The sequence below is a fragment of the Symsagittifera roscoffensis genome, chromosome 4 (assembly GCF_963678635.1).
Source record: "Symsagittifera roscoffensis chromosome 4, txSymRosc1.1, whole genome shotgun sequence".
Taxonomy (NCBI): domain Eukaryota; kingdom Metazoa; phylum Xenacoelomorpha; order Acoela; family Convolutidae; genus Symsagittifera; species Symsagittifera roscoffensis.
In genome coordinates, this window is record NC_087065.1 from 35,730,631 (window position 1) to 35,755,186 (window position 24,556).

Consider the following 24,556-nt stretch of genomic DNA (forward strand, 5'->3'; position numbering starts at 1 on the left):
TAAAAGGAGTTTAGGAAATTAGACGACCAGAAAATAACGGAGTTTAGATGATCAGTTGCGTGCAAATTGCATGAAATTTGTTTAAAAAACTTAACAAGACTGCTCGTATCAGGGCGAAGCCCCGAATGTTTCGACTGCCTTTTAAGATTTATGGAGCAGTAAAAACCTAAGAAAAACTAAATTTAATAAAATAAAATGAAAATTTTTTTTTCTAAAATTTGAAATTTTTTATGAAAATCATCCCCCCACACGCCATATAAAGTACAAAAGAATAGATTTTGCTCCTTGTAACAAATCAATTATGGCAAATAAGCTTCTTTCAACCAATTTCTAAGACGATTTCTAAGACGGGTTAATTCTCCGCTTACGCGTTAATAGCGCGAAATAAATCGCGCGTTAATTGTCCCAAATTGGCCAAAATGGCAATCTTTAAACCCCCCATAAATTAACGAAAAATGATCACAGGTAAAATATCTTTTCAAGTTTAAGCTCAAGACAACAATACCTTTCGAATGATATAAAAAATTTTCGTCAAAATGGCTAGTTAAAAAGTCGAAGTTTGTCTGAAGAAAAAAAAACCCACCCGAGCACAAATTTTCCGTTACTTTCGTATCGAAAGTCGAAACAATTAACTTTTGTTGGAGTAATTACTCCTTGTCCAACCAGAAATCGGGTTATGAATATCACTGTTGTATAATTTATGCATTTCAAAAATCTAATTTACTTTTTCAAGTTCAAAGTTTTCTAGTTTTTAAAATAGTATTTTTGATCACTTCTGTGATTATATAGTCTTTTTTGTTTTTGTGTGACTTCATTCAAACCAATAAATGTTGTTTTGGCTCAGTTTTTATTGTCCAAATTCCCAAAAGTTTTTGTCAAAATTCCGTTTTTTTTACGGTCGTCTAATTTGCTTGTCTAATTTCCTAGGCCCCCATATAAAAGATATCGATGCGCTGGGCTCAAATTTGAGAAAATCCCACCTGCAATCCAATCCTTTTTCGTGGTAAAATGAAAATTGCCGTTTTTGGTCAATTAACGCCTCAAGCAATGCTTTCTGTTAGATTTGACCTGATAACTTGGTCAAATCGAAAAGTTTTTAATAACTCTGATATTTGTCTTTAATTCTCTTGCTGTTTTAAATTATTCGTTTCGTTTCTTAAAATAAAAATTACTTAATAAACGTTTTAAGGCTAAGGAAGCATTCAGGCTTTTGCTCTGATAATAGCAGGTTCATTTCCTCATATCTAATTTCTGTTAAGTCAGCAGTGAATTTCATTTTGAGTGACGCTCTGAGCATCCCTGGCTTGGAATCACTAATATTTTTGAAACATTGAGAAAAATATTTTGAGGAAAAGAATTTAGGAAAATTTTCAGAATATAATTTTCACTAAAATCTTAATTATATAAAATTTGTTTCAGTCAAATTTAAGGCATGCTTAAACAAACCAATTGGAGCTGATTGTTTTTTGAGTTCGGTAGGTTTACTAATTCCTTTGATAAAGTTTTCGAAATGATCTCAAAAATTTGGAATCTTAAAACGAATGCTGCCCTTTTTCCCCCTAAACGGCATTAAAATTAAATGTTTTTGGTTGCCAATTATGAAGGCGTTTTTATCTTGCACGTTTTGATGATTTCTTACAATATTATATAGATTTGCTGGTTACACAGATTGGTTCTCATGTCTGGCTTGGAACGGGTTGTAAATTTTGTATTGCTTCTTTTTTGAGTAAAGTTTTGCAATTATAGGTATATTAGAAAATCTTTGCTAATCAAAAACGACAATAAGGGTTTAGTTAATATAACGTGCTGATTATAAAACTATGTCTAGAAAAGGATACATTTACAAACAATCAACTATACAGAGCGAAAAAATTTGAACCAAAAAAATTAATTTAAAATTTTTTTTCATTTTGAAAGACAAGTTGGGTCTGAAAATTAGCTTTTGCACGGAGTCTGAAAATGGCGGTATTTAGATTTTTTTTAAAGTGCCAAAGGCGCCTTAAAAATTTAATTTGTTTCTGTGCCATATTTGAAAACTAGTCGAATGTTTAAAAAACTAGTGCAATTGCTTAAGCACATGTGCAATATTTGAAACATAAGTGCATTAGTTGAACCCGCAATGCAATAATTGAACAAAATTTAGTGTAAAATTTAAAATAATATTGCAAAATTTGAAACTAATATTTCAAAGATTGCGCTAGTGTTTCAAAATTTTGCGCTTGTACTTCAAGTTATGCATTATTGTCTCAAATAGTACGTATTGCATTAGTTTAATAATCCAAACACTAATACACTATTTGAAACACTACCACAGCATTTTTTGAATTTCTGGGGTAACATTTGAAACAATGGTGAAATGTTCGAAACACTAGTTCATTATTTGAAACCCTAATAAAATATGTGACACACTAGTGCATTATTTGAAACATATGCAATAGTTCAAACACCAGTGTACTATTGAAACACCACCGCAGGAATACTTGATTTTTTGAAGTAATATTTGAAACATTATTGCAATGTTTGAATTACCAGTGCAATTTTTGAAAACTCAGTGCAATAATTGATTTTCTAGTGTAATATTTAAAATTTTTGTGCATCTTCGAATTACTATTTCAATATTTGAAGCACTGTTACAATAATAAAAACTTTAGAAGACGATTAAAAACACTTGCGCAGCAATTTTTCATGTTTTAGTGTTTTGTTTGAGACAATAGTGCAATGTTTGAAAAGGTATTTTAGTCTTTGAAATTCTAGACCAATATTTAAAAACTAGTGCAATATTTATAACATTTAAATAACAATACTTGAATTTCTAGTGAGTGTAATATTTGAAACTCTATTGCAACGTTTGAAACTTCATTGCAATAATTGAAACACTTTTGCAAAATGTGATTCACAAGTTTTATATTTAAAACTCTAGTGCAATAGTTGGAATTGTTGTGCAATAAATCATTTTCAGTGTAATATTTAAAACGCTAGTGCAATATTTGAAGCACTAGTGCAATAATTGAAACACTGTAGCACTAACTGAACCTCTAGTGCCAAATTTGAAATAGTTGAGCAAAAATTGAAATTTTAGCTTAATATTTGAAACAATAGTGAAGTATCTTTCCTCGAACAATCAAACAAAAAGGTTTAGAATGTAAAATTTTTCAATGTGTGTTTTGTTCGATTTTTTTAACATATGTTTCATACAAGATAAGCAAAAGCTAATATGGCATCTTGACATTTGTTCACATCTCGAGACTGTGTTTCTCGATTCGTTTTCGAAACTTCTCGATGCAATGGTTGAAAAGAAAAAAAATGGTTATTAAAATGTTAAATTTTGCCCATAGATAGTGATATACCTAGTTTTTATCAAAAAAAAAGTAACAAAAAATTTGAGAAATTAAAATAAAAACAATTGAAATAAGCTCATTATTCGAAGCTTTTATATTAAAAAATTGATAGCAGTTTCTGCTTATTTTTGTACGCCGACAAAAAAAGGTGATGTGATGTTGGAACTCTCAAAGAATGAAGTGAAAATTTTTTTACTACTTGCTGGTTTCGTCCGGATCAAAATCTACGAACTTTGTTCTTTGGGTCTAAGGTACTTACAGTCTGTCATATTTCAAATTGTTCTCTGTTTCAGTTGATGAGTCCAGCAAAAATGTGTTTCTAACGTTTTATTTTCACGCAAGGAAGGAAATGATTTTATGATCAGAAGGTTTCATTAGGACTTGTTTTGAGTTTTGAAAATTGTTTGGTTGCGTTACTTTTTTCTCCAGTATATTAAAGAAAATCTCTAACAATGCTTCCATGAATGGCTGCAAAGGAGGCCTTCACAGTAAAATTGTTTGCTGGTTTGTTTTGGTTAATCAAGTAACCTTTTAGTCCGTTTAATCAGTTAGTGTTGAATCAAATTTCCCATGTACAACTATGGACAAAATAATGCGCAAATTCAGATTTTTACTTTCCAAAATGTCTAATTTCAATGTCCATTTTGGACATCGTATACTTCGATTTTTACCAAAAGTTTTAGACAGACCTAGAACAAATTATCAGCACTAACCTTTATGAAAGTATCAGTATTTGATAAAATTTAGTAAAATTTCCTCACTGAATAACTCAATTTTCCCAGTGAGAATGTTTCATGAACAACTTTTTCTACTCCATTTATTCTAGAACTTGTTCAGTCCGATGCAAAACTAGGAGCAGATGATGAAATCTGGCATTTCAGCCTGGGGGTTAATTTGATGTCTAAGAAACCAAATTTTGATAGTTTCATAGACGGAGCTCTCATCATTTGCTCCTTGTACGTGTAAATTTTTTTCTGAACTTCCAAGTAAATATTGTTCAAAATGGACTTGAAAACAAGCATTTTAGAGAGCAAAAATTTGGTTTTGCGCTTAAGTTTGTGCACTAGTGTAGTTGCACAGAAAACTTCAAAAAAGTGTTGTTTTGATCATGAGTGTATCATATTGTGAGTACGAAAACTATAATTTTTTCCTTTCATTTAATTTGAGATGCACTTATCATGATCTCAATAGATCTGATTCTTTGAGGTCTTGAGTCTGTTTCATGATTCCAATCTTATATCAATTGATAAATTGACTATATTCACCCAAACCATAGGTCGCCTTCAAGTTCTAGTATGCTGAGAATGCAAGAGCAATTTGAAAGGTATGTCTTGTCAAACTGTTTTTCAATTATTTTTAATGAAACGGAAGTTTTAACAATTTGCAAATGCGCTTTGAGACCATTGTCTGCTGTTAGATTTAAGTTTTAATTGTTCTGTTGCATGTAGTATTTGTCGCCTCCTTTTGGTCAAATAATTGCAATTTTTCTGGTTTTATTTTTCTTAAGAAACTTTTTTGATTATCGCTCAAAACAGAGTCAAATAGTCACAATTTAAAACAAGTATAGCCGGTTTCTGTGCAAGTAGCACAGAATGTTCCGACCATATTCATAAAAACTACAAATAAAAGTTCTTCAAATAATAAAATTCTTCAAATTAGTGTCGTTTTTGTAAGTGGTGTGGCAGGCAAAACTATACACACGTACAAAATTATAGTAAATTAAGCATAATCGAAAACAGCTGTCTCCAAAGAAAGAATAACAAACAAAAAATGAAAAAACAACATTTCTTTTTTTAACAATATTTTTTTAAATTCTCTTAAAAAATTTTTCTTGCCAGGGAGGTGCCAAACATAGCTTTCAAAACTAAATTCCGTTTCTTAAAATCTTTTTTTATAGCTTAAGTGACCAATTTAAAAAGATATCACTTTATTCGGTCGAAATTAGACGAAAAGCCAAAAATTTCAAACCAGTTTTTCTCAACACTCGGATTTTTTTTGATTTTTTTTTATAACGTGCGAATTACGACTGAAACGGCAGAAATATGATATATCATCCAGTATGATGATTGTTTGTGTTACCTGATTTTGCGTGAAAAAAACACACCCGAATGCGAAGTTCCTCCCCATTTTCAATCGTCGGAGCAAAAATCAATTTGTTAGATTCACGTTTGACGTTTTGGGATTTTTTACTATGAACGTGGATTCTGAATAATTTTAGTCGGTTTGAGTTATTGATGGCTTTGTAGACACACTCCGTATATTATTTGAAGAAATGAGAAAAATCATAAAATAAAAATAACGCGAAAATGTATGAGGTAAATATAAGACACCTTAACCTTGAAATACTTTAGTCAGTTAGCGGCACTTAGAGGCACTTTTTGTAGTGATAGTGCGTTTGCTTTGAGAGCTTCAGATCATGTTAGCGATTCCCAGTCACACCAATGATAGTAAGTTCTAGACGTAAAAATGCCTTTCGCTCAACAAAATAGTTGTCTGGTATGTGGGGAAATGATTAAACAGACTCCTTATACAGACTGCACAGCGTTTGATAGATTATGCAGATTTTTTAAAATGATTTTTATCCAACTTGTTCCTGACTAAACCATTTTTACTCAATTGCAAGGTAGTGTTACTTTTTAATTACGCTATTGAAGATCTTGAAGAGTTGTCTAAAATTTAGCACCGATTTTCGGCTGATTTATTCTTGAGAATTTTGCAGATTTTGTCATGAAAAGTTTTTGTGAGTCAAACAAATCATAGGTGGAACATAACTTTCAATGTGATACCACAGAATAAGCGATAACTTACTGGGTGTTTTCAACTCGGCAACTAACGCACCACAGAACTCTCAGAAATGGGTGACTTGTTTTTTTAGCAGATCAGTCTCGTGAAACCTGATGAAGCATAAAACGTGAAACCTGTGTCTTTTAGCTGACCAAGTAATATAGCCGACACCTGTTCATTAACAGCTGTGAAAAGGCGCTTAGCCTGGGGTCGAGTTTTTCTAATTCAGTCAATTATCTCATGGAAAGTCAAAAAGTTAATCGTAATTACCGGCGAACAAGCAATTCTAGCACGCAATACCACTCATGCCGAAAATAAGCGCAGCGAAATGTCAGCACTAGATACCTTTCAATGCCGCGTTAAAATTTATGGTTTTCTTTTCTGGTTAATTGGTTTGAGTCGGCTAAAAGATCGGTGTGCTAAGAGTTTGGTCGGCTTAAAGCACTAGCCCTTCATAAATATCATATTGCCCCGATATCCAGTGGTTTGGTTTCGAATAGGCAACAATTGAAAGAGTACAAAATTAGCCGATTTTAATTTGTTCATGTTCAAATTATTTTTTGCGGTTTGACTTCTGATTTTAGTTGAGTTCATTTCCTTAAAAAAGGAAGGCAAACCCAGTTTTAGCGTAATAAAAAGTTTACCCAATGATGCACTAAACTCAATTTCGGTTAATTTCATCAAAAGAATGCCAATCATATTTTTTTTTGAAGTTCAATGAGATTTAAGGGTATATATTTTTCTTGAAATTCGAAAGTTGCTTTTTTTTCAGTAGTTTTTTTATGTTTCCTTGCGTTCATTGACTCTTTTCTGACTTTCTGTAATTCTGTGAAAGTTACATTTAAAAAAAAATTGTTTACGTACGAATCGTGTTTGGAAACGAATGATTGTTTTGTTTTTAGTTTCCAGCTGACAGACGATGTGGACGACGGAGGAGATCTGTCAATGCAGGACCCGATGAAGCTGCTGGTGCAGCTGAACGAGAAGTACCACAGACAGAAGACACTCTACAAGATGACCAGGGACTACTACTACAAACTGAACCTATTCGTTTTCTACCTTCCTCTACTCATCGTGCAGGGTCAGTTAAATTCAGAGGTGGACAATCTTTTTCGAAAGAATACTGAAAAAACGGCCTTCCTCCTCTCGAAAAAATCCTGAATGTTCCCCGGGCCTTAAAAAGTATTGATCAAGTTAAGGTTCTCACTTCAAAAATTGACCATGTAAATATTTTTAACACTAGTGTTTAATGTGGATCCAAATTTCCGGTCTTGTTAAGAGTCGATGAATGTAGTTTAGAGTCTTGTATAGGTCGGGATGATTTTTTTCGTTTCTTATTTTTTTCAGAAAAAGTCTTAAAATTTGTTAACGCTCAAATTTTCTTTTTTCGCGGTTTGACGTTTGATTTTTTAAGCTCAGTTAATTTCCTTTGTTAAAAGGAAGGCAAACTCCACTATCGAATAGCGAAAGTGTGAAGGTCACAAAAAACTTGATCGACTTCTTTTTTCGAAATTGGAATTTAATAATCGATTTCCCAGCGAAGTAAAAGTTTTACCGATTAATCAAGTTTTCTCAAATTGGGTTAATTTTATCAAAAAGTGTCAATCTAAAATTTTTCTAGAAATTCAAAGAGCTTTAAGGAATTATTCCAGAAATTCAGAGAGCTTTGAAATTCGAAAGCTTAGATTTTTCAAAAATATATTTCTTTCTGTAACTTGCTTTCAATGCTTCTTTTCAACTGTCATTTGGCTATGTTTAGTAATTCCGCCCAAATTTTAGAGTCACAGAGATCAATCAGAGATAAGAAAAAGCTAGCAGTGGATTGGTGAAGCTTGAAACAGTTGTAATTGACTAGATCTAGTATCGTTTTTACTTTCGATTAGGGAGTTTCGGTTTCGGGCAGATTTGACCCAAAATTGTTTAGTTCTGCGCATACAATTGTAGATTTTGATGGGCTGACTAATCCATCTAATAATCAAATTAACATCATTATACCCCAAACCTTTTTTAGGGAAGATGGTGTTTCTAAGTTTTTTTTCGTGGTGTGGTAATGTTGGCGGTTTTTGGGAAAACTGAAATTTGGTTAGTTTCAGTGGAGGATGTAGGTATTTCTTGAGGGAGCAAATTTTTGAGCAAAAACAAGTCAAATTGCCGTTTTTGGTATTAAAAAATAGTTAAAAGTGCTCCCTTTGGTTGGGGAGGGCGTCGAATCCCTGAAAAGGGAAAGGGGGAGTCCGCCCCCTATTTCGCCCCTGGTTAGTTTATAGCTCCTGGAAGGTTAAATAAAGATGAACTGCATAACATGTTGATATGCTTTCTCATCTGCTTACGATGATATTTGGAAACAATAACATCAGGGATTTCGAGTTTTCAGACTAAATCTGTTTTTTTTTTACTGTAGCGAACGTAGATGAGCATCGCAGATTGTTTTTTCGCCCCCGGTCCTACTCAATACAGGACTAACCATAGGCGAGGGGGCTGTCATTCTTTTTGCCGCAGCCGTCCCACCTTGAGGAGGTGAATGACACTGGGACCCCTCCAACCATGACCGGTTCGAACGCACGACCCTCGTAATGAAGGACGCTTGCCTTACTCCACTCGGCTACGGCTGCTCTCGGCCACGGCTGCTCCACGGCCACATAAACTGATTTCAGAGAGAATCATCAGATAGTCAGAGGCACTAAGAATTTTAAGATATTTAATTTTCATAATGCAACTTCTATCTTCCTATTTTCCTTCGCGGACCTCATTCCTGACTGAGTTTTTAATCTTCTGACTTATTATTCCTTACCTCCCTATTGCATCAATTTGTAGAAATCATATTATAGAAATCAATCAAATATTTGGTGGTATGACGTTTCCAATTAAAACAATAAGGGCAATCAAGATTTGTACGAATCTTTCGTAAGTAGTTACTTGTTGGTGAGCAAAACAAAAACGAGGTGGTTTCGAACTGGCAAAGATATACTGTTTACTTTTTGTGAAAGTAAGTTGGACAAATCTTGAATGTTCCTTGACACAGTCAAACTTTGCTGTAAATGCGAAAAGCGTTTGACTTTCCGTCTCTACAAGAAGAATATGGAATTTTTTGTCGTCATTTTTACTTTATTATACTGACAAAAAGTTAATGTTTTTTTTTGAATGTCAAATTGAAGATCCGAATGAGGATTCTTGTCAAGGCTGCATGCGAGTTCAGTGAAAGGTGGGTCGATGAGTTGTCTTTGATAGTCTTGTGACCAACTGGTATCAACGTGTTTTGATTTTTTTCCAGCTGAGCAATTAAATCTAAACGCGTTCATGTACACGACTGTTGAACTGATGGCTGTGCTCGTGGTTAAATGAAATTATAACTTTTTTCCATTAATAAGTGTTATTGTTCCGACTTTCGATAAGAAAGTAACGGAATATTTGTGCTCGGGGTGGGTTTTTTTTTCTTCAGACAAATTTCGACTTTTTAACTAGCCATTTTTGACAGAATCTTTTTTATATCATTCGAAAGCTATTGTTGTCCTGAGCTCAAATTTGAAAAGATTTTTCACCTGTGATCATTTTTTGTAAGGTTATGGGGGTTTAAAGATTGCCATTTTGGCCAATTTGGGACAATTAACGCGCGATATATATCGCGCTATTAACGCGTGAGCGGAGAGTTAATCCGTTCATGTTCAAAGAGCAGTTTTTTCAACTCTTCGCTACGTTATTGAACAGCAGCAATTAAATGAACAGGAGAAAGCACTACAAGTTTTCAAAATGGAAGATATTGTCGCCGGTGCCATTTTGAACGAGATTTCTTATTCGCAACAGGCTTTGTGTTCGTCGGAGAAAAATAAAATGCAAAATCAGCAATTGGCTAAGATGGGTTGCCGCGATTAGCAATAATCTGAAGAGACTGTTTAGTATGGCACGGAACATGAATTAAGCGGAGAGTTAATCCGTCTTAGAAATCGTTCCAAATTGGTTAAAAGAAGGCTATTTGCCATAATTGGTTTGTTACAAGGAGCGAAATCTATCCTTTTCTACTTTTTATGGCGTGTGGGGGGGATGATTTTTTATAAAAAATTTCAAATTTTAGAAATTTTTTTTTCATTTTGTTTTATTTCATTGAATTTTTTAATGTTATTACTGCTCCATAAACCTTAAAAGGCAGTCGGAACATTCAGGGCTTCGCCCTGATACGAGCAGTCTTGTTAGTTTTTCGTTCAGGCAATGGTCGCCCAAACAAAAGTTTACAAAAAAAATTATAGAATCGAATTGATCCATGACTTGAGTTTTACAGAAAATAAACCAAATTTCCAGATTTCCAGCGCCAAATTTCCAGTTTTCTATTAACGCGCATATCGCATTCGACTATTTAATACGTCTCAGAAGTCATTAAAAATTGACTTGAAGTAAGTTCATTGATATGAAAACTGCGCTACTAAGCTCAAACTGAAATAGAATTATTATTTTTTTCTCATTGGCGATAACTTTGAGCTTCGCTTGCATAGTTTCTTTTCGGGTGAACAATTTGATTTCCTGAGAGGGCTGAAATGATTATTAAGTGTCCATTAAGGTAGTGAAGACACTTATATAGGTCTTGATAATTCTCCTTTTTTAAGGAAAATTTCGTCACGCATTCGATTTTTTTTATATTCAATTCAAATTCGATTGGTAAACGAAGGGCAATTACGCTCTCCAACTGGCACGTAAGAAGCGGAAATGGCGCGAAAGAACATGAATGGCTTTTAGATTTGTAGGTGTATTTTATTTTTTACAAACGCAAAATGGCTAGTATTGTGTAATCTTACCAAGTACTTTTTTCCAAACCAACTCGCCAATGAAAGTGTTCATTATGTTAGCACTTTTCTTGCATAATAACTGGCAGTTTGTTTTCCACTATGGCCAATAATTCATTGCTGTAGTAAGCGGCAGTTTCACAGTTCTGTGGGGCAATGGCTCGAATGCTTGGATATCCGAGGACTCAAGTTCGATTCCCCAGGGAAAGTACTTTTCAAAACTCATGGTTGTTTTTTCTTGTCTTTTTGTTCCGACTTCCGATACGAAAGTAACGGAATATTTGTGCTCGGGGCGGGTTTTTTCTTCAGACAAATTTCGACTTATTATTTAGCCATTTTTGACGGAATTTTTTATATCATTCGAAAAGTATTGTTGTCCTGAGCTTAAATTTGAAAAGATATTTTACCTTTGATAATTTTTTGTAAAGTTATGGGGGTTTAAGGATTGCCATTTTGGCCAATTTGGGACAATTAACGCGCGATATATTTCGCACTATTAACGCGTAAGCTGAGATTTAATCCGTCTTAGAAATTGTTCCAAATTGGTTGAAAGAAGCTTATTTGCCATAATTGATTTGTTACAATAGCGAAATCTATTCTTATGTTTTATATGGCGTGTGGGAGGATGATTTCAAAAAAAATTCAAATTTTAGAATTTTTTTTTTCATTTTATTTTTTAAATTTTAATGCCAACGAGTGGTCGATGTTGTATCACGTTTTTTTTTGTGAATTAGTGTTCATCCAAGGTTAGCAACATTTTTGCCTTGTTGAGTTGCCGTAGATGGAATCTATCACGTTGAATTTTTTTAAAACTTATCTGTGAGTCTAATAACTTGTTATCAATGATTTTCATTCTCAAAATTTTCTCAATTATGACTTCATTAACAAGTTCAAAAACAAATTTTATTCTCTAGAAAAGTTGTTTCTCAGCATTTATTGCTCCGACTTTCGATACGAAAGTAACGGAATATTTGTGCTCGGGATGGGTTTTTTTTCTTCAGACAAATTTCGACTTTTTAACTAGCCATTTTTGACGGAATTTTTTGATATCATTCAAAAGCCATTGTTGTCCTGAACTTAAATTTGAAAAGATATTTCACCTGTGATCATTTTTCGTAAAGTTATGAGGGTTAAAAGATTGCCATTTTGACTAATTTGGGACAATTAACGCGCGATATAATTCGCGCTATTAACGCGTAAGCGGAGATTTAATCCGTCTTATAAATCGTTCCAAATTGGTTGAACGAAGCTTATTTGCCATAATTGATTTGTTACAAGGAACGAAATCTATCTTTTCGTACTTAATATGGCGTGTGGGGGGATGCTTTTCACAAAAAGTTTCAAATTTTGGAAAAAAAATTTTCATTTTATTTTATTTCATTTAATTTTTTATGTTATTACTGCTGCTCCATAAAGCTTAAAAGGCAGTCGGAAGCTTCATACGAGCAGTCTTGTTTCATATGGCTTCGCATAACAATTGTGGCAACTGAATTGAGACTCATATTAATTGTGACTTAGGGATAACACCAATTCTCGGTAAATTTTATCCCGACTTAATTAGGTTATGTTTATTTTAAATTCAAATATGGTATATTTTAATTAACGTGGGCTATTGTGATTTGGGCTAATTTGGCTGGTATGGGATATACTGGTATGGGATAATTTGGCATAAGATATTTTGGCTGTGGATACTTTTTTCCGGTCAGCAGCTTCTAAAGCTTAAAAGAATAATAAGACTCTATCAAAAAAATTCAACAAGACTGCTCGTATCAGGGCGAAGCCCTGAATGTTCCGACTGCCTTTTAAGGTTTATGGAGCAATAATAACATTTAAAAAACTAAATGTAATGATCAAAATGAAAAAAAAAGTTTCTGAAATTTGAAATTTTATACGAAAATAATCCCCCCACACGCCATTTAAAGTACAAAAGGATAGATTTCGCTCCTAGTAACAAATCAATTATGGCAAGTAAACTTCTTTCAACCAATTTGGAACGATTAACGCGCGTTAATTGTCCCAAATTGGCCAAAATGGCAATCTTTAAACCCCTATAATTTTACTATAAATGATTACAGGTGAAATATGTTAAATAAGTTTTTAAATTTAAGCTCAAGACAGCAATCGTTTTTGAAAATTCTTTTTTTAAAATTCCGTCAAAAATGGCTAGTTAAAAAGTCGAAATTTGTCTAAAGAAAAAAAACCCACCCCGAGCACAAATATTCCGTTACTTTCGTATCGAAAGTCGGAACGAAAACTTGGTTGACACTAAAAGATGACAAAATCAAAACAAAGCAAAGTCAATTAAAGTAGAGTGAATGAAATACCATGTTGTAATGGTTACAGGACTGACCACTGTGCTCACTCATATGTCGGGAAGGCCGGTTATCCCGCAACATGACAAGATCAAGATAATTGTGGCTATTCTGAACGGTATGTCTTCAGTGTGGACTGCTGCTCAGCTCAAACTTGGGTTAGATTTTTTTCACTTCAGCACATCAACGCGCGAAATTCAATTTCTATGCGTAGCACTACTGAAGATAGTGGTGCAGTTACTATTTTAAAATGGGTCCACTGTTGTAGGTGGCATCCAAACTTAAATAAATTTTGTCGCGCTCTTTATCAGCAAAAAATAGTTTCAAAAGGTTATTTCCCAATTTGATGTTTGAATAGTCAAAATATGGCTAAGAACTGTAGCTTAGAGTAAATTTGAAAACTAACCAATTTCCGACTGTTTTTTGCTATACTAACGTGAATTTAGTTAAAAATGAGATGTGGTTGTGCTTGATTGTTAATGTAGGTGGAACCAGAAGACCCAGTCGGCTAATTCGACCCTCATCAAGTACAGAGACATGAGTGCACATGTGGCCATGTTCCTCACCATCCTGAAATGCCAAAAGGAGATGTGTGAGTGAAGTGCCGACCTCAATAGTGACAACTGCCCTCGTAAAAATAGGCCAATCTGAGAAACGGCTCTTTGATTAATCAAAAGATTTTTGAGGACCTCATTTTTCTACAAAATCCATCTTATTGAACCAAGTGTACTTAAAAAGACCAGTTTTTAGCTTAAAAATGTTCGGAGTATAGGTCTACTAGCAACTAGATTTAGTTTTTTTGTTTTTAAATTTCAGCCCCCAAAGGCATGCTGATGTTTGTCGAGAGTTGCTACGATAATGAGAAAAGCATCATGCAAAATGAAATCACAGTGCCTCCCTTCATCGTCAAAAGATACGACAGTGGCGAGATAACTCCGGACGACACAACTGGCAATATGGCGAAACACATCGAGAAAGGTAGGCTTTAAATGAATCACTCGAAGCCTTCTTATCTCCCCATGACGTTATTTAGCGCACTAAAACAATTGGGGGAGATATTTTTTTGGATATTTTTGAAAAAAATTCGCTTTTTTTCTCGTGCGTATTCTGATGTGTCAATGTAATTATAAACAAGTTCACTTGAGAAATCGAGAAAAAAAATATGAATTTTTTTACCAACCCTGTGATAGTGTGATAGTTATCAACTAACCTCCCCCCCCCCTCCCCCCCCCCCCCCCGCACAACTTCAAGAATAAGAGATCAGTTAAACAAGTAATATTGCTAAAGTTTATAAAAACAATTTTTGAAATTCTAATCAATTTGAAATTTGCTTCAAAATTGTTTTTCGGTGGTAGATAGTCTTTTTTTTCATTATGTATCTGAAGAGGACGCCAAGAAGGCAGCCAAGGAGGCGAAGAAGAGCAAGAAGAAGAAGAAGGCATCGGTTGAGGACAACCCCAAAATGGGAGAAGCAGGGACTGAACTGGACGTGACTAATGTCGGAGGTCAAGGCGAAGAGGACGCTCCTCTCATCAGCAAACCAGGAGGTATAAATGCATTTACGTGTATATGCTTGTATTGTTTTATTGAGCTGTTTTTTGTTTTATTTTGCGAGGTTGCCGTTTTACCCGTGAATTTGACATTTTACAGATGTTTATCAATGAATTATTATTTTTTTCTCATTGGCGATAACTTTGAGCTTCGCTTGCATAGTTTCTTTTCGGGTGAACAATTTGATTTCCTGAGAGCGCTGAAATGATTATTAAGTGTCCATTAAGGTAGTGAAGACACTTATATAGGTCTTGATAATTCTCCTTTTTTAAGGAAAATTTCGTCACGCATTCGATTTTTTTTATATTCAATTCAAATTCGATTGGTAAACGAAGGGCAATTACGCTCTCCAACTGGCACGTAAGAAGCGGAAATGACGCGAAAGAACATGAATGGCTTTTAGATTTGTAGGTGTATTTTATTTTTTACAAACGCAAAATGGCTAGTATTGTGTAATCTTACCAAGTACTTTTTTCCAAACCAACTCGCCAATGAAAGTGTTCATTATGTTAGCACTTTTCTTGCATAATAACTGGCAGTTTGTTTTCCACTATGGCCAATAATTCATTGCTGTAGTAAGCGGCAGTTTCACAGTTCTGTGGGGCAATGGCTCGAATGCTTGGATATCCGAGGACTGAAGTTCGATTCCCCAGGGAAAGTACTTTTCAAAACTCATGGTTGTTTTTTCTTGTCTTTTTGTTCCGACTTCCGAAACGAAAGTAACGGAATATTTGTGCTCGGTGCGGGTTTTTTTTCTTCAGACAAATTTCGACTTTTTAACTAGCCATTTTTGACGAAATTTTTTTATATTCGTTCCAAATTGAACTGAAATTGAACTGAATGAGTCTTAGAAATCGTTCCAAATTGGTTGAAAGAAGCTTATTTGCCATAATTGATTTGTTACAAGGAGCAAAATCTATTCTTTTGTGCTTTATACGGCGTGTGGAGAATGATTTCATAAGAAAATTTCAGATTTTAGGAAAAAAATTTCCGTTTTATTTTTTTACAGATAATTTTTTTATGTTACTACTGCTCCATAAACCTAATAAGGCAGTCGGAACATTCAGGGCTTCGCCCTGATACGACCAGTCTTGTTTCTTTTTATAACTTTTTCAAGTGCCAATTAACGCTGTAAAGACACTTAAATAGGTTGTGATGATTTTTGCCTTTTTGCAGTAATTTGATTTATTGCGGTTTGAATTTTGATTCCTTTTTAAGTTCAGTTCAATTTCATATAATACAAAGAAGGCAAGTTATGCTCTCAAACTAAGAAAATATGACGGCGCAAAAAATGTATGATTGACCTCTAGATTCGAAATTGTATTTTTATTTCTAGAGTTCCCAGCGGAATAAAGAAATTGTTTTGTTGATCCTGTTTTCTCTAATTGGGCTTAATTATGAAAAAGTGTTGATTGCAAATGTTCGAAAGTTTTTCGCAAATTTTTTCGAGTTTCGCAAATTTCGGAAGAAATGATTTTTTTTCCTTTGTTTCATTTCAGTTCCTTGATTTTTTTCAATTATAGTTTAGCTATGTTTGAATAAAAAATATTGATTATCCAACAAAGGCTTTTATGGTCATCGTTCAGAAAAAAATGTTGTCATTTATGTCAATCTGACCGATGGACTTTCTGTTGAATTTTGAAATTGACCGAGAATGGTTTTAAATGACTTTATAGTTTTTTTTTCATCTAAATTCGGCTCTGTTTTAAAGCGATCACAAACTTGTTAAATATCAAAGCGACACAAGTTTGTTAAATTTTGAAGCGACACAAACTTAAACAGAACTGTAAGCAAGGAAGCTAATTTTTTACTCGATGAAAAAATTACAAGACCACAAACTGCATAAATTTTTATGTAAAGTTATCACAAACGAATGTCTTTCAGTATATAACTCAAAATGAACTAGTAAATTTCATAGAAATCGATTGAAATTTCTAATACTAGAGTTCGAAGGATTTTTTAACAAAATAGTTCCAACAAAAAACATTCTTGTTTTCCCGCTTTATTCAAAAATCAAGCACAATTGAATAGAATAAATTCAACCAAATGCTCTTGTACTTTAAAACATTGGCAATAAAGAGTGAGTGAATGAAATTTTTCCTTCCCTTATGGTACTTCAAATTTTGTACGGATCCTAATGAATTCAACTACGTATGTATTATTTATTTTACTATGTTGATTTTAAAACTACTTATTTTTGCATTTACACACAAGTTATAATTTTATTTTTGAGTTTTCGTTTTGCGCACTGAAGCGTTATATCAGCACTGTATTATGGTATCCTCAGTTGTCATAATCAAAACACAAAACAACTCAAAGTTACCACATTACTTCGTAAAACACATAAATATCTATTTTGTATGCAGTAACATGAAGTACTAGCATCATAATAATAATATAAATAATACATACGTAATAAAATTCATCAAGATCTGCTCAAAATTTGAAGCATCACTACGGAAGGAAGAAATTCAGTTATAAATTTGTTTGAATAACTTTTCAGCTCAGAATTTTAAATCAAATTCAACTGATAGTGAAAGTTTTTAGTTCGTTTTGCGAAACAATTGTTCCTACATGTTAATCGCAAACCTTTTCAAAAAAATGCTAAACGCTTGAAAATGGATTAAATTTTTTAATGACGATTTAGCACGCTTTTTTTTCAAAATTGACATGATGATTATATATATTGTTGGGGTAGTTTTTTTTAGACCAAAGTCGGTGATCGAAAAATAGTTTTGAACAATTTTTTTTACATAATGAAAATATTGACTCTTCGAGTGTGAATGTGAAGAAATATTTCGCATGCAATCGTTTTTTCAAGTTATTGGAGTTCAGCGATAGCCAATTTTGCGATTTTTTGGAATAGTTAAATTGCTTTGAAAATAACTTATATGGTGGAGAACATTATCGCGCTAAAAATTGCTCTAAAAATTATTGAGGTAATCTAATTGATCACATTAATTCTTTTTAAGAATCCATTTTAACAATCGTTTTTTCTGACTTAGGAAGACTGACGGAATTTTTGTGCTCTACTTTTTAATTAGAAGTTTTTGACGAGATTTTTTTTCATTTTTGTTTGAAAGCTATTGATATTCTGAGCTCAAGATTTAATAGATATTTCACAAGTGAATTTTTTGTTAAGTTATAGGGGCTTGAAAAATGTCAATTTGTGGCAAAGCGTGATATAATTCGTCCTGTTAAAGCGTAAAACGTGTTGAAATCTTTCCAAATGAAATTGGGGGAAGCAATTTGATCTGAATAATCTGTTAACATGCGCAAAATATATCATTTTGTACTTGACTTAGCGTTTGGTTTGACAAATAAAGAAAACATGAAAAAAAAAATTTTTAACGCATTTTAATCTTTTTTATTCAATTGCTTTTTTCTGGACGTTAAAAAGCAATCGGAAAGTTTTCAGAATATTATGATTTTTATTATGATTATGATTGTTATGATTACTATTATTATTATTATTCTTATGATTATTGTTCTCATTATGAGTACTGCATGTTTGGATTTTTGATGAAATTTTTTTTACGAGAAGTTTTAAATTGACCTCTAGTTACCTGTAATTTTTCTTCTAGTTTTGACAATTTTTCATGATAAATCTCATGCAAAGTCACTTCAGCTAAATCAGAAGTGTTCTCGAACATGAAAGAGACAAAACAGATACTTCATCTTGGTATAGTTTTTCAAATCAATTCAATGCATCAAAAGAGTTTTCTAAAAATTTATTGGTTTATATGTGATACAATTTGAACAAAATATGTGTTTTTTTAATTCATGAGCAATGTACTTCACTTTTATTAACCATTTTTGAAAGGCATTGTTGTCCCAAGCTCAAATTAAAAAAATAATAAACCTTTGACAATGTTTCGTGAAGTTATGGGGGTTTAAAGATCGACATTTTGCCTATCTCACTAAATCACTAATAGTGGTTTTGACTATCTCAAAGAAACATGCAGGAGTGAAGTATGGTGCTTTTAAGGCTATATAAATTGTAATTACGACTCGAAAAAAGAGCTAAAAAGCTGTATTAGAGTCGAGAAAAAATGGTCTGTATTTTTTGCTTTTTAAACAAGTGGCTTAACGGTATCGAAGGGGCTTAACGGGGCTTAAAAATAGATAAATCAATACTTTAAATAAATTTCAAAATTAATCCAGAAACAAGTCTAGAAAATTTGATCATCCAAGTCTATGGGTCGAAGATGTTTTATCTTGTTGCCATTCATGTTCCCTGCCATACTAAACAGTCTTTTCAGATTATTGCTAATCGCGGCAACCCATCTTAGCGAATTGCTGACTTTGCATTTTTCTCTGACGAACACAAAGCCTGTTGCGAATAAGAAATCTCGTTCAAAGTGGCACCGGCGACAATATCTTCCATTTTGAAAAGTTGTAGTGCTTTTTCCTGTTCATTTAATAGCTGCTGTTCAATAAGGTAGCGAACAGTTGAAAAACTGCTCTTTGAATAAAATGGGAAAACCTGCTTAAACTTTTTTTAATCTTGGTTTATCTTTTTATCGATAATTTTTCTTTGACCCCCGATTTATATTCAATGTTAGCTAAGACCGGACAAACTTGCGTTTTTAATTGATGTCATTTTCGGGATATTTGTCTACTTCTGCAACATGGAAATAGCTTATAATTTTTCGTAAAATCTTAATATAATCTGAGTATCAATCGTTTCAAAAACTTAAAAACAAACATCAAAATGCTAAGCTGGTACAGCTCAGAAATGATTTCATTGAAAGTTCTTGATAACATTTTTTTCAAAGACTCCTGGGTGTTTAGTAATCGGGTGTTAGTCAATTTGCGTGCTTTCCCACGCAGTTGATGAAAAGATCAGTATGTGAAATTTTTTGTATGAACAAAACTAATAATCAGTAGCGTTCAATCAGCGTGAAAAATTCTTCAAATTCACGCTCGCAAATGAGCTGTAAAGGTTTGAAAACATGTTTTAAAATGAGAAAACAACTGGTTTTGCATGTGAAACACAAGAATGAACACATAAATTTTTCGTTGACTAAAGCATTTTCGCAATTGTTTTTTTTTCACGCACTCGGGGAAATTAATTCACTATTCCCGGGCCTAAAGCATTTTCGCAACTGTTTTTTCACGCACCGGGAAATTAGTTCACTATCATTGGGCCTGGAGGCCCTCTGATAGTGAATTAATTACCTCGGGCATGAAAAAACAGTTGCGAAACTGCTGCTTTATGCTCAAAATCCTCAGCCTTTTTTTAAATAAAGAAGCATATTATTCATCCCTAAAACTCATTTGATCTCACGTTAACTCGTTTTTTTTTCTCACGTTTAACTCATTTGATTTTTTCAAACCAGTTTTACATTTTAATTTGGGTTCTTCATTTGGATTTCTTGGTGAAAAAAGCTAGTGTTCGAAGTTTGCCTCTTTTTTGCTTTCAGTCGGTTTTTAGAACCTAGCATGGGACACTAATTGAACTGCATTCTCAAAAACGAATTTTGAGTAATTTACGAGGCGTGGAATCAGAATTACGTAATGCAATTTCAGTTTGAGCTAAGTAGCGCAGTTTCCATATCAATGAACTTACTTCAAGTCAATTTTTAATGACTTCTGAGACGTATTAAATAGTCGAATGCGATATGCGCGTTAATAGAAAACTGGAAATTTGGCGCTGGAAATCTGGAAATTTGGTTTATTTTCTGTAAAACTCAAGTCATGGATCAATTCGATTCTGTAATTTTTTTTTGTAAACTTTTGTTTGGGCGACCATTGCCTCATCAGAAAGCTAATTATCAGGGTTGATGCTCTAGCCTTAGATCTGGATATTAAACATTGATCTCCGCAGTACCTTAATATTGTGTGCAAAACACTTTTCATCCTCTGAGTACAGAAAAAAGTAGCTTTATTTGCCTCAAATTTATTGATTCTTTTTCACTTTGATTGTAATTTTTGAGATTTGATATTGTAAATTTTGGCCTTCCTCATTCGTTGAAGAATCTGTTTATGATTTCATATCATCCAAACTATTTTCAAGTGTTTATAAACATGTCTCAAGAACCTATTGAGCTTAATTTCAGCCGTGAAAACTTAGTTTTATTCAAATAAAGGTATTTTGTGGAGTTTTATAGCGCAATTTTGAAAATAAAAAACCTGAAAATTCAAAAAATTTGTGCAAACAAATTTGAAAAAATGAAATCTTTTGTAAATTGTTTTTTTTTTTCGTTTTTCCAGTCATTTTTCAGCAAAAACTGTTTTCCAATTGACCTATTTTACTATGACTCAAATATGCCTAATTTCTTTTTTTTTGTTCATGTTTTCTTATCACAACATGCAGAAAAAAAACTACGCCAACTTGTATAAAAAACTTTTTTTAAGACTGGTCGGAACATTCTGTGCTACTTGCACAGTAACCGGCTATCCTTGTTTTTTGTGTTAACTGACATTTTTCTCACTCTCTTTCCGCTGTTTTAAGTTTGATATCAAAGCATCGACAGCTTTCTTCTGGTGACTGATGACTGTCTAATAGACAAAGATCATGCTGGCGCAATCGCCGTTTGTTTGATTCTAATTCAAATGTTTGATTGCTTAGGCGAGACTTCAAAGCCGGCCTCGGGTGCGTCTGGAGACAACAAAGAGAAGGATGCGAAGGCGGCAGGGGAAGAGACGGAGGGAGAGGACGAGGATGAAGATGATGGTGACGAGGATTCGAATGTGAATGGCAAACAGCTGTTCATGAATCTCCTCTCCCGATACAGGGCTCTCAAGTGGCTGTATGGACATGCTGCTAGGTAGAATATACTATTAACCACATTTTCTATTAATATTACATGCTTTATCACCAGTAACCACATTCGTAATCAGGTGTCAAAATAGATCCGCTGCAAAAATACAGAACAAATTCAACATTTTAAATGGACTTGTTTTTTTTTATTATAGCACAAGCAAATAAGGATTCCCTAAATACTTTAAAATATGGATCCCAAAATCTTAAATTATTGAAGGGATTATATTGTTTAGTAGGTCGTCGTTGGGATAGGCTATTATAGAAAGTTTTTAATGAACTGTGTGTCATTGTATTTGCAGATACTACTACCTGTTGAACCTGACCTGCTTCTACACGCCTTTGGTGATCTTCGGGACCCTCAACACCATCCTCACCTCCCTCACTGTCGACGACAAGGACTCCGTTTTCTCAATGGTCGTCATAAAAATATCCGCCGTAACCTCAATTCTCACAGGCAAGTCAATTAACATGAAATTAGTGCCACTTACATTCCAGGGAAGGGTGCATCGTCATGGTTGGTATTTACTCATTATCTAGAGTGGTGTTGAATGAAATCCCTTTCAGAAAAGATTTGGGTTCTGAATGATGTTTCAAGCATTGTTCTCATTGTCAAGAAAAACAAGGCTCTGTTTTTGCCACTCACATAGGTTTATTGCTGAAGTGAGTGGATCAAGCGAATGTTAAATATCAAATGTGTTTTTACTTTTTAGGTTGCTTCAGCCATGTTCATATCCTATTCTTTGAGCCTAATTTCAAGCAATCCGCTTACCCTAGGAATGCTTTTGTTTTTATAGCTATTAATCGTTAATCACACAAAGATAACGCAAAAAAAGAGTATAGTAGTGATTTTTTTTTCAGGAAAAAACCGGTTTGACTTTTGATTTCTTTTTAAGCTCACTTCATTTCCTTTGTTGAAATGAAGGCAAACTCTGATATCGAACAGCGAAAGTGATAGAAGTACTTGAACGACCTCTTATATTGAAAATGGATTTTAATTATCAGGTTTTACAGCGAAATAAAAAATTTAACTATTGATCGAGTGTTCTCAAGTAAGGTAATTCTATCAAAAAAGTGTCAATCATAAATTGTTATAGAAATTCAAAGAGCTTTAAGCCATTTTTTTTTTCGGAAAATCGAAAATTGCGATTTTTTTAAAGAAAAACGAGTCAGTACTTTTTCTGTTTACTTGCGTTCATTACTCTTTTCCAATTGTCACTTGGCTATGTTTTAGATTGTCCCAGTTTTTTCTGTTTGCAAAATAGCTTAAGCATTTAAAATGGGCATAGTATTTTTTTAAAATTGTCTAAAAAAGAGAGCAAAATGTGAGAAGGAAACAAGAATGCTTAAATCAGCGTGAAGCTCTGAATATTTCGACTGCCTTTAATATGTCTTTTTGTTTCTGATTTTTCTTCTGCCAAAAAGCATTATCAAACATCACTTGATGTAATTTGCGCTCAGAGGTAGAGAAATAATGGGACAGTTTGGAATGATTTTGGGATTTTTCCTAAGAAAAGATACTGAGCTCAAATATTCCGTCACTTTCTTACGAAGCAGGAAAATGAGTGCGTTTAGGTGGGATTTTTTGAGCTCTATTAACTTGAGCGCGGAATAACAAGACTCATTGAATAATTTGCGTTTATTTGCACAGCCATACTGATAAATTGATTCAAGCTCAGGTATATTAGCTCAAATAATAATAAAAAAATCCGGGTGAAATATCTTTACCAATTTTTTTGGCATTGGCTTACTTCAATGTCATTGCACAAACAAGATAGCGAGCGTAGTATTATATAACGAATCCTATATATATATATTTAATCCAAATCGCATACAGTAGTATTCATTTCGGTAAACACTTTTGTGGCACAGGACTTACAGTTAAATAGCATATGTTCCATTCAAACTTAATTTCTTTTAGTGGCTAGTATTAAGCTATTTCAAGCGTGCATTCTGGAAAACGGCAGAGTCGGAATCTCCAGGTCCCATGTTTGATTATGGCAGAAGTTAAAACTTTTTTTTCAATTTTTTGTTTACTTTTTTCTTTCAATTTTAGCTTGTGTTTGCGAAGCGCTGCTTCTTATCTGTGCTTACAAATTTCGTCTTAAAGTTTCGTTTGTGCAAAGCTGATCAGAAGATAAAACCCCGGAACATAAATTATCCGTTGCTTTCTTCGTAATTTGGATCTGTTCAGGGGTGGGTTGAGGAGGGGGGAGGACGCTCACCCTCAAGGATTCGACTCCCTCACCAACCAAAAAGTCCCCGCTTTGATAAATTTTATGACATCCATTTTCGGCGACCAAACCTAGAATTTTTCTAAAGGCTGTTTCGGTGCCACTATATACAAATTTTGAATGGGAGCGCTCGCCAAAAAAACACGATGTTTTGGTCAAAGCTTTTTCAAAAAGAGCCCAAAAACGGCATTTTCCCACCCTCCCCGAGAAAACGCTAGATCCGCCCTGGATCTGTTACTATTATATATTTAAATGAGCGCTTCACTATCTCACCACGTTTAAGCTTTTTCAACGTAATATTTTTGCATGTTAAACGAAAGAATTTTTTCACGCTTAAGCTATATCGTATATTGCAATGGTTAAGATTTTTTCGATTTTCCAGTTTGAATTCAGTGGTTGTTCCACCGAGTTCAAAATTAGCAGCCCAATAGTGGAATGCTGTCAGGATTCCCCAAAAGGTTGCAAATTGGCCTCCATTTAAGAATGCTCAAATCCTTATAGTGTTAGAGATACGACGACGTTCGTGATTTTTTTCAAAAATTTTCAGAAAACTCAAATTCCAAAATAATTTACCAAACTTCCCTTTACCCTGTTTTTGGGTGCTGCCAGAGTATTCTCAAGGATTGCGAATCTTGCCTCCAAATGTGACGGCTCAAATCCTTGTAGTTTTCGAGATATGACATTTTTGTGATTTTTTCAAAAATTTTCAAAATCAATTTTTTTTTTCAAAATTTGAAATTCGTTACCCTCTAATAGAGTGTTGTCAGGGTAATTTCAGAAATTGCGAATCTTGCCTCCA

General features: G+C 33.6%; 2 protein-coding genes across 4 annotated transcripts in view; both read left to right on the forward strand.

Annotated features, from left to right (window-relative positions):
* The window catches only part of LOC134843931 (galactosylgalactosylxylosylprotein 3-beta-glucuronosyltransferase 2-like), a 405,495-nt gene that overhangs the window by 64,250 nt on the left and 316,689 nt on the right, over window positions 1-24,556 (forward strand). The window lies entirely within an intron of this gene.
* LOC134844295 (uncharacterized) overlaps window positions 1-24,556 on the forward strand; it is a 52,480-nt gene that overhangs the window by 23,819 nt on the left and 4,105 nt on the right. For 2 of the 3 annotated variants that reach the window (XM_063860912.1, XM_063860909.1), the window contains exons 2-8: window positions 7,025-7,203; window positions 13,238-13,363; window positions 13,688-13,798; window positions 14,023-14,184; window positions 14,592-14,753; window positions 21,332-21,530; window positions 21,826-21,980. In XM_063860912.1, the coding sequence (XP_063716982.1) occupies window positions 7,025-7,203; window positions 13,238-13,363; window positions 13,688-13,798; window positions 14,023-14,184; window positions 14,592-14,753; window positions 21,332-21,530; window positions 21,826-21,980 (1,094 nt within the window). Of the gene's footprint in view, window positions 1-7,024; window positions 7,204-13,237; window positions 13,365-13,687; window positions 13,799-14,022; window positions 14,185-14,591; window positions 14,754-21,331; window positions 21,531-21,825; window positions 21,981-24,556 lie in introns of all 3 variants that reach the window. The other variant, XM_063860910.1, reaches the window with a different exon arrangement.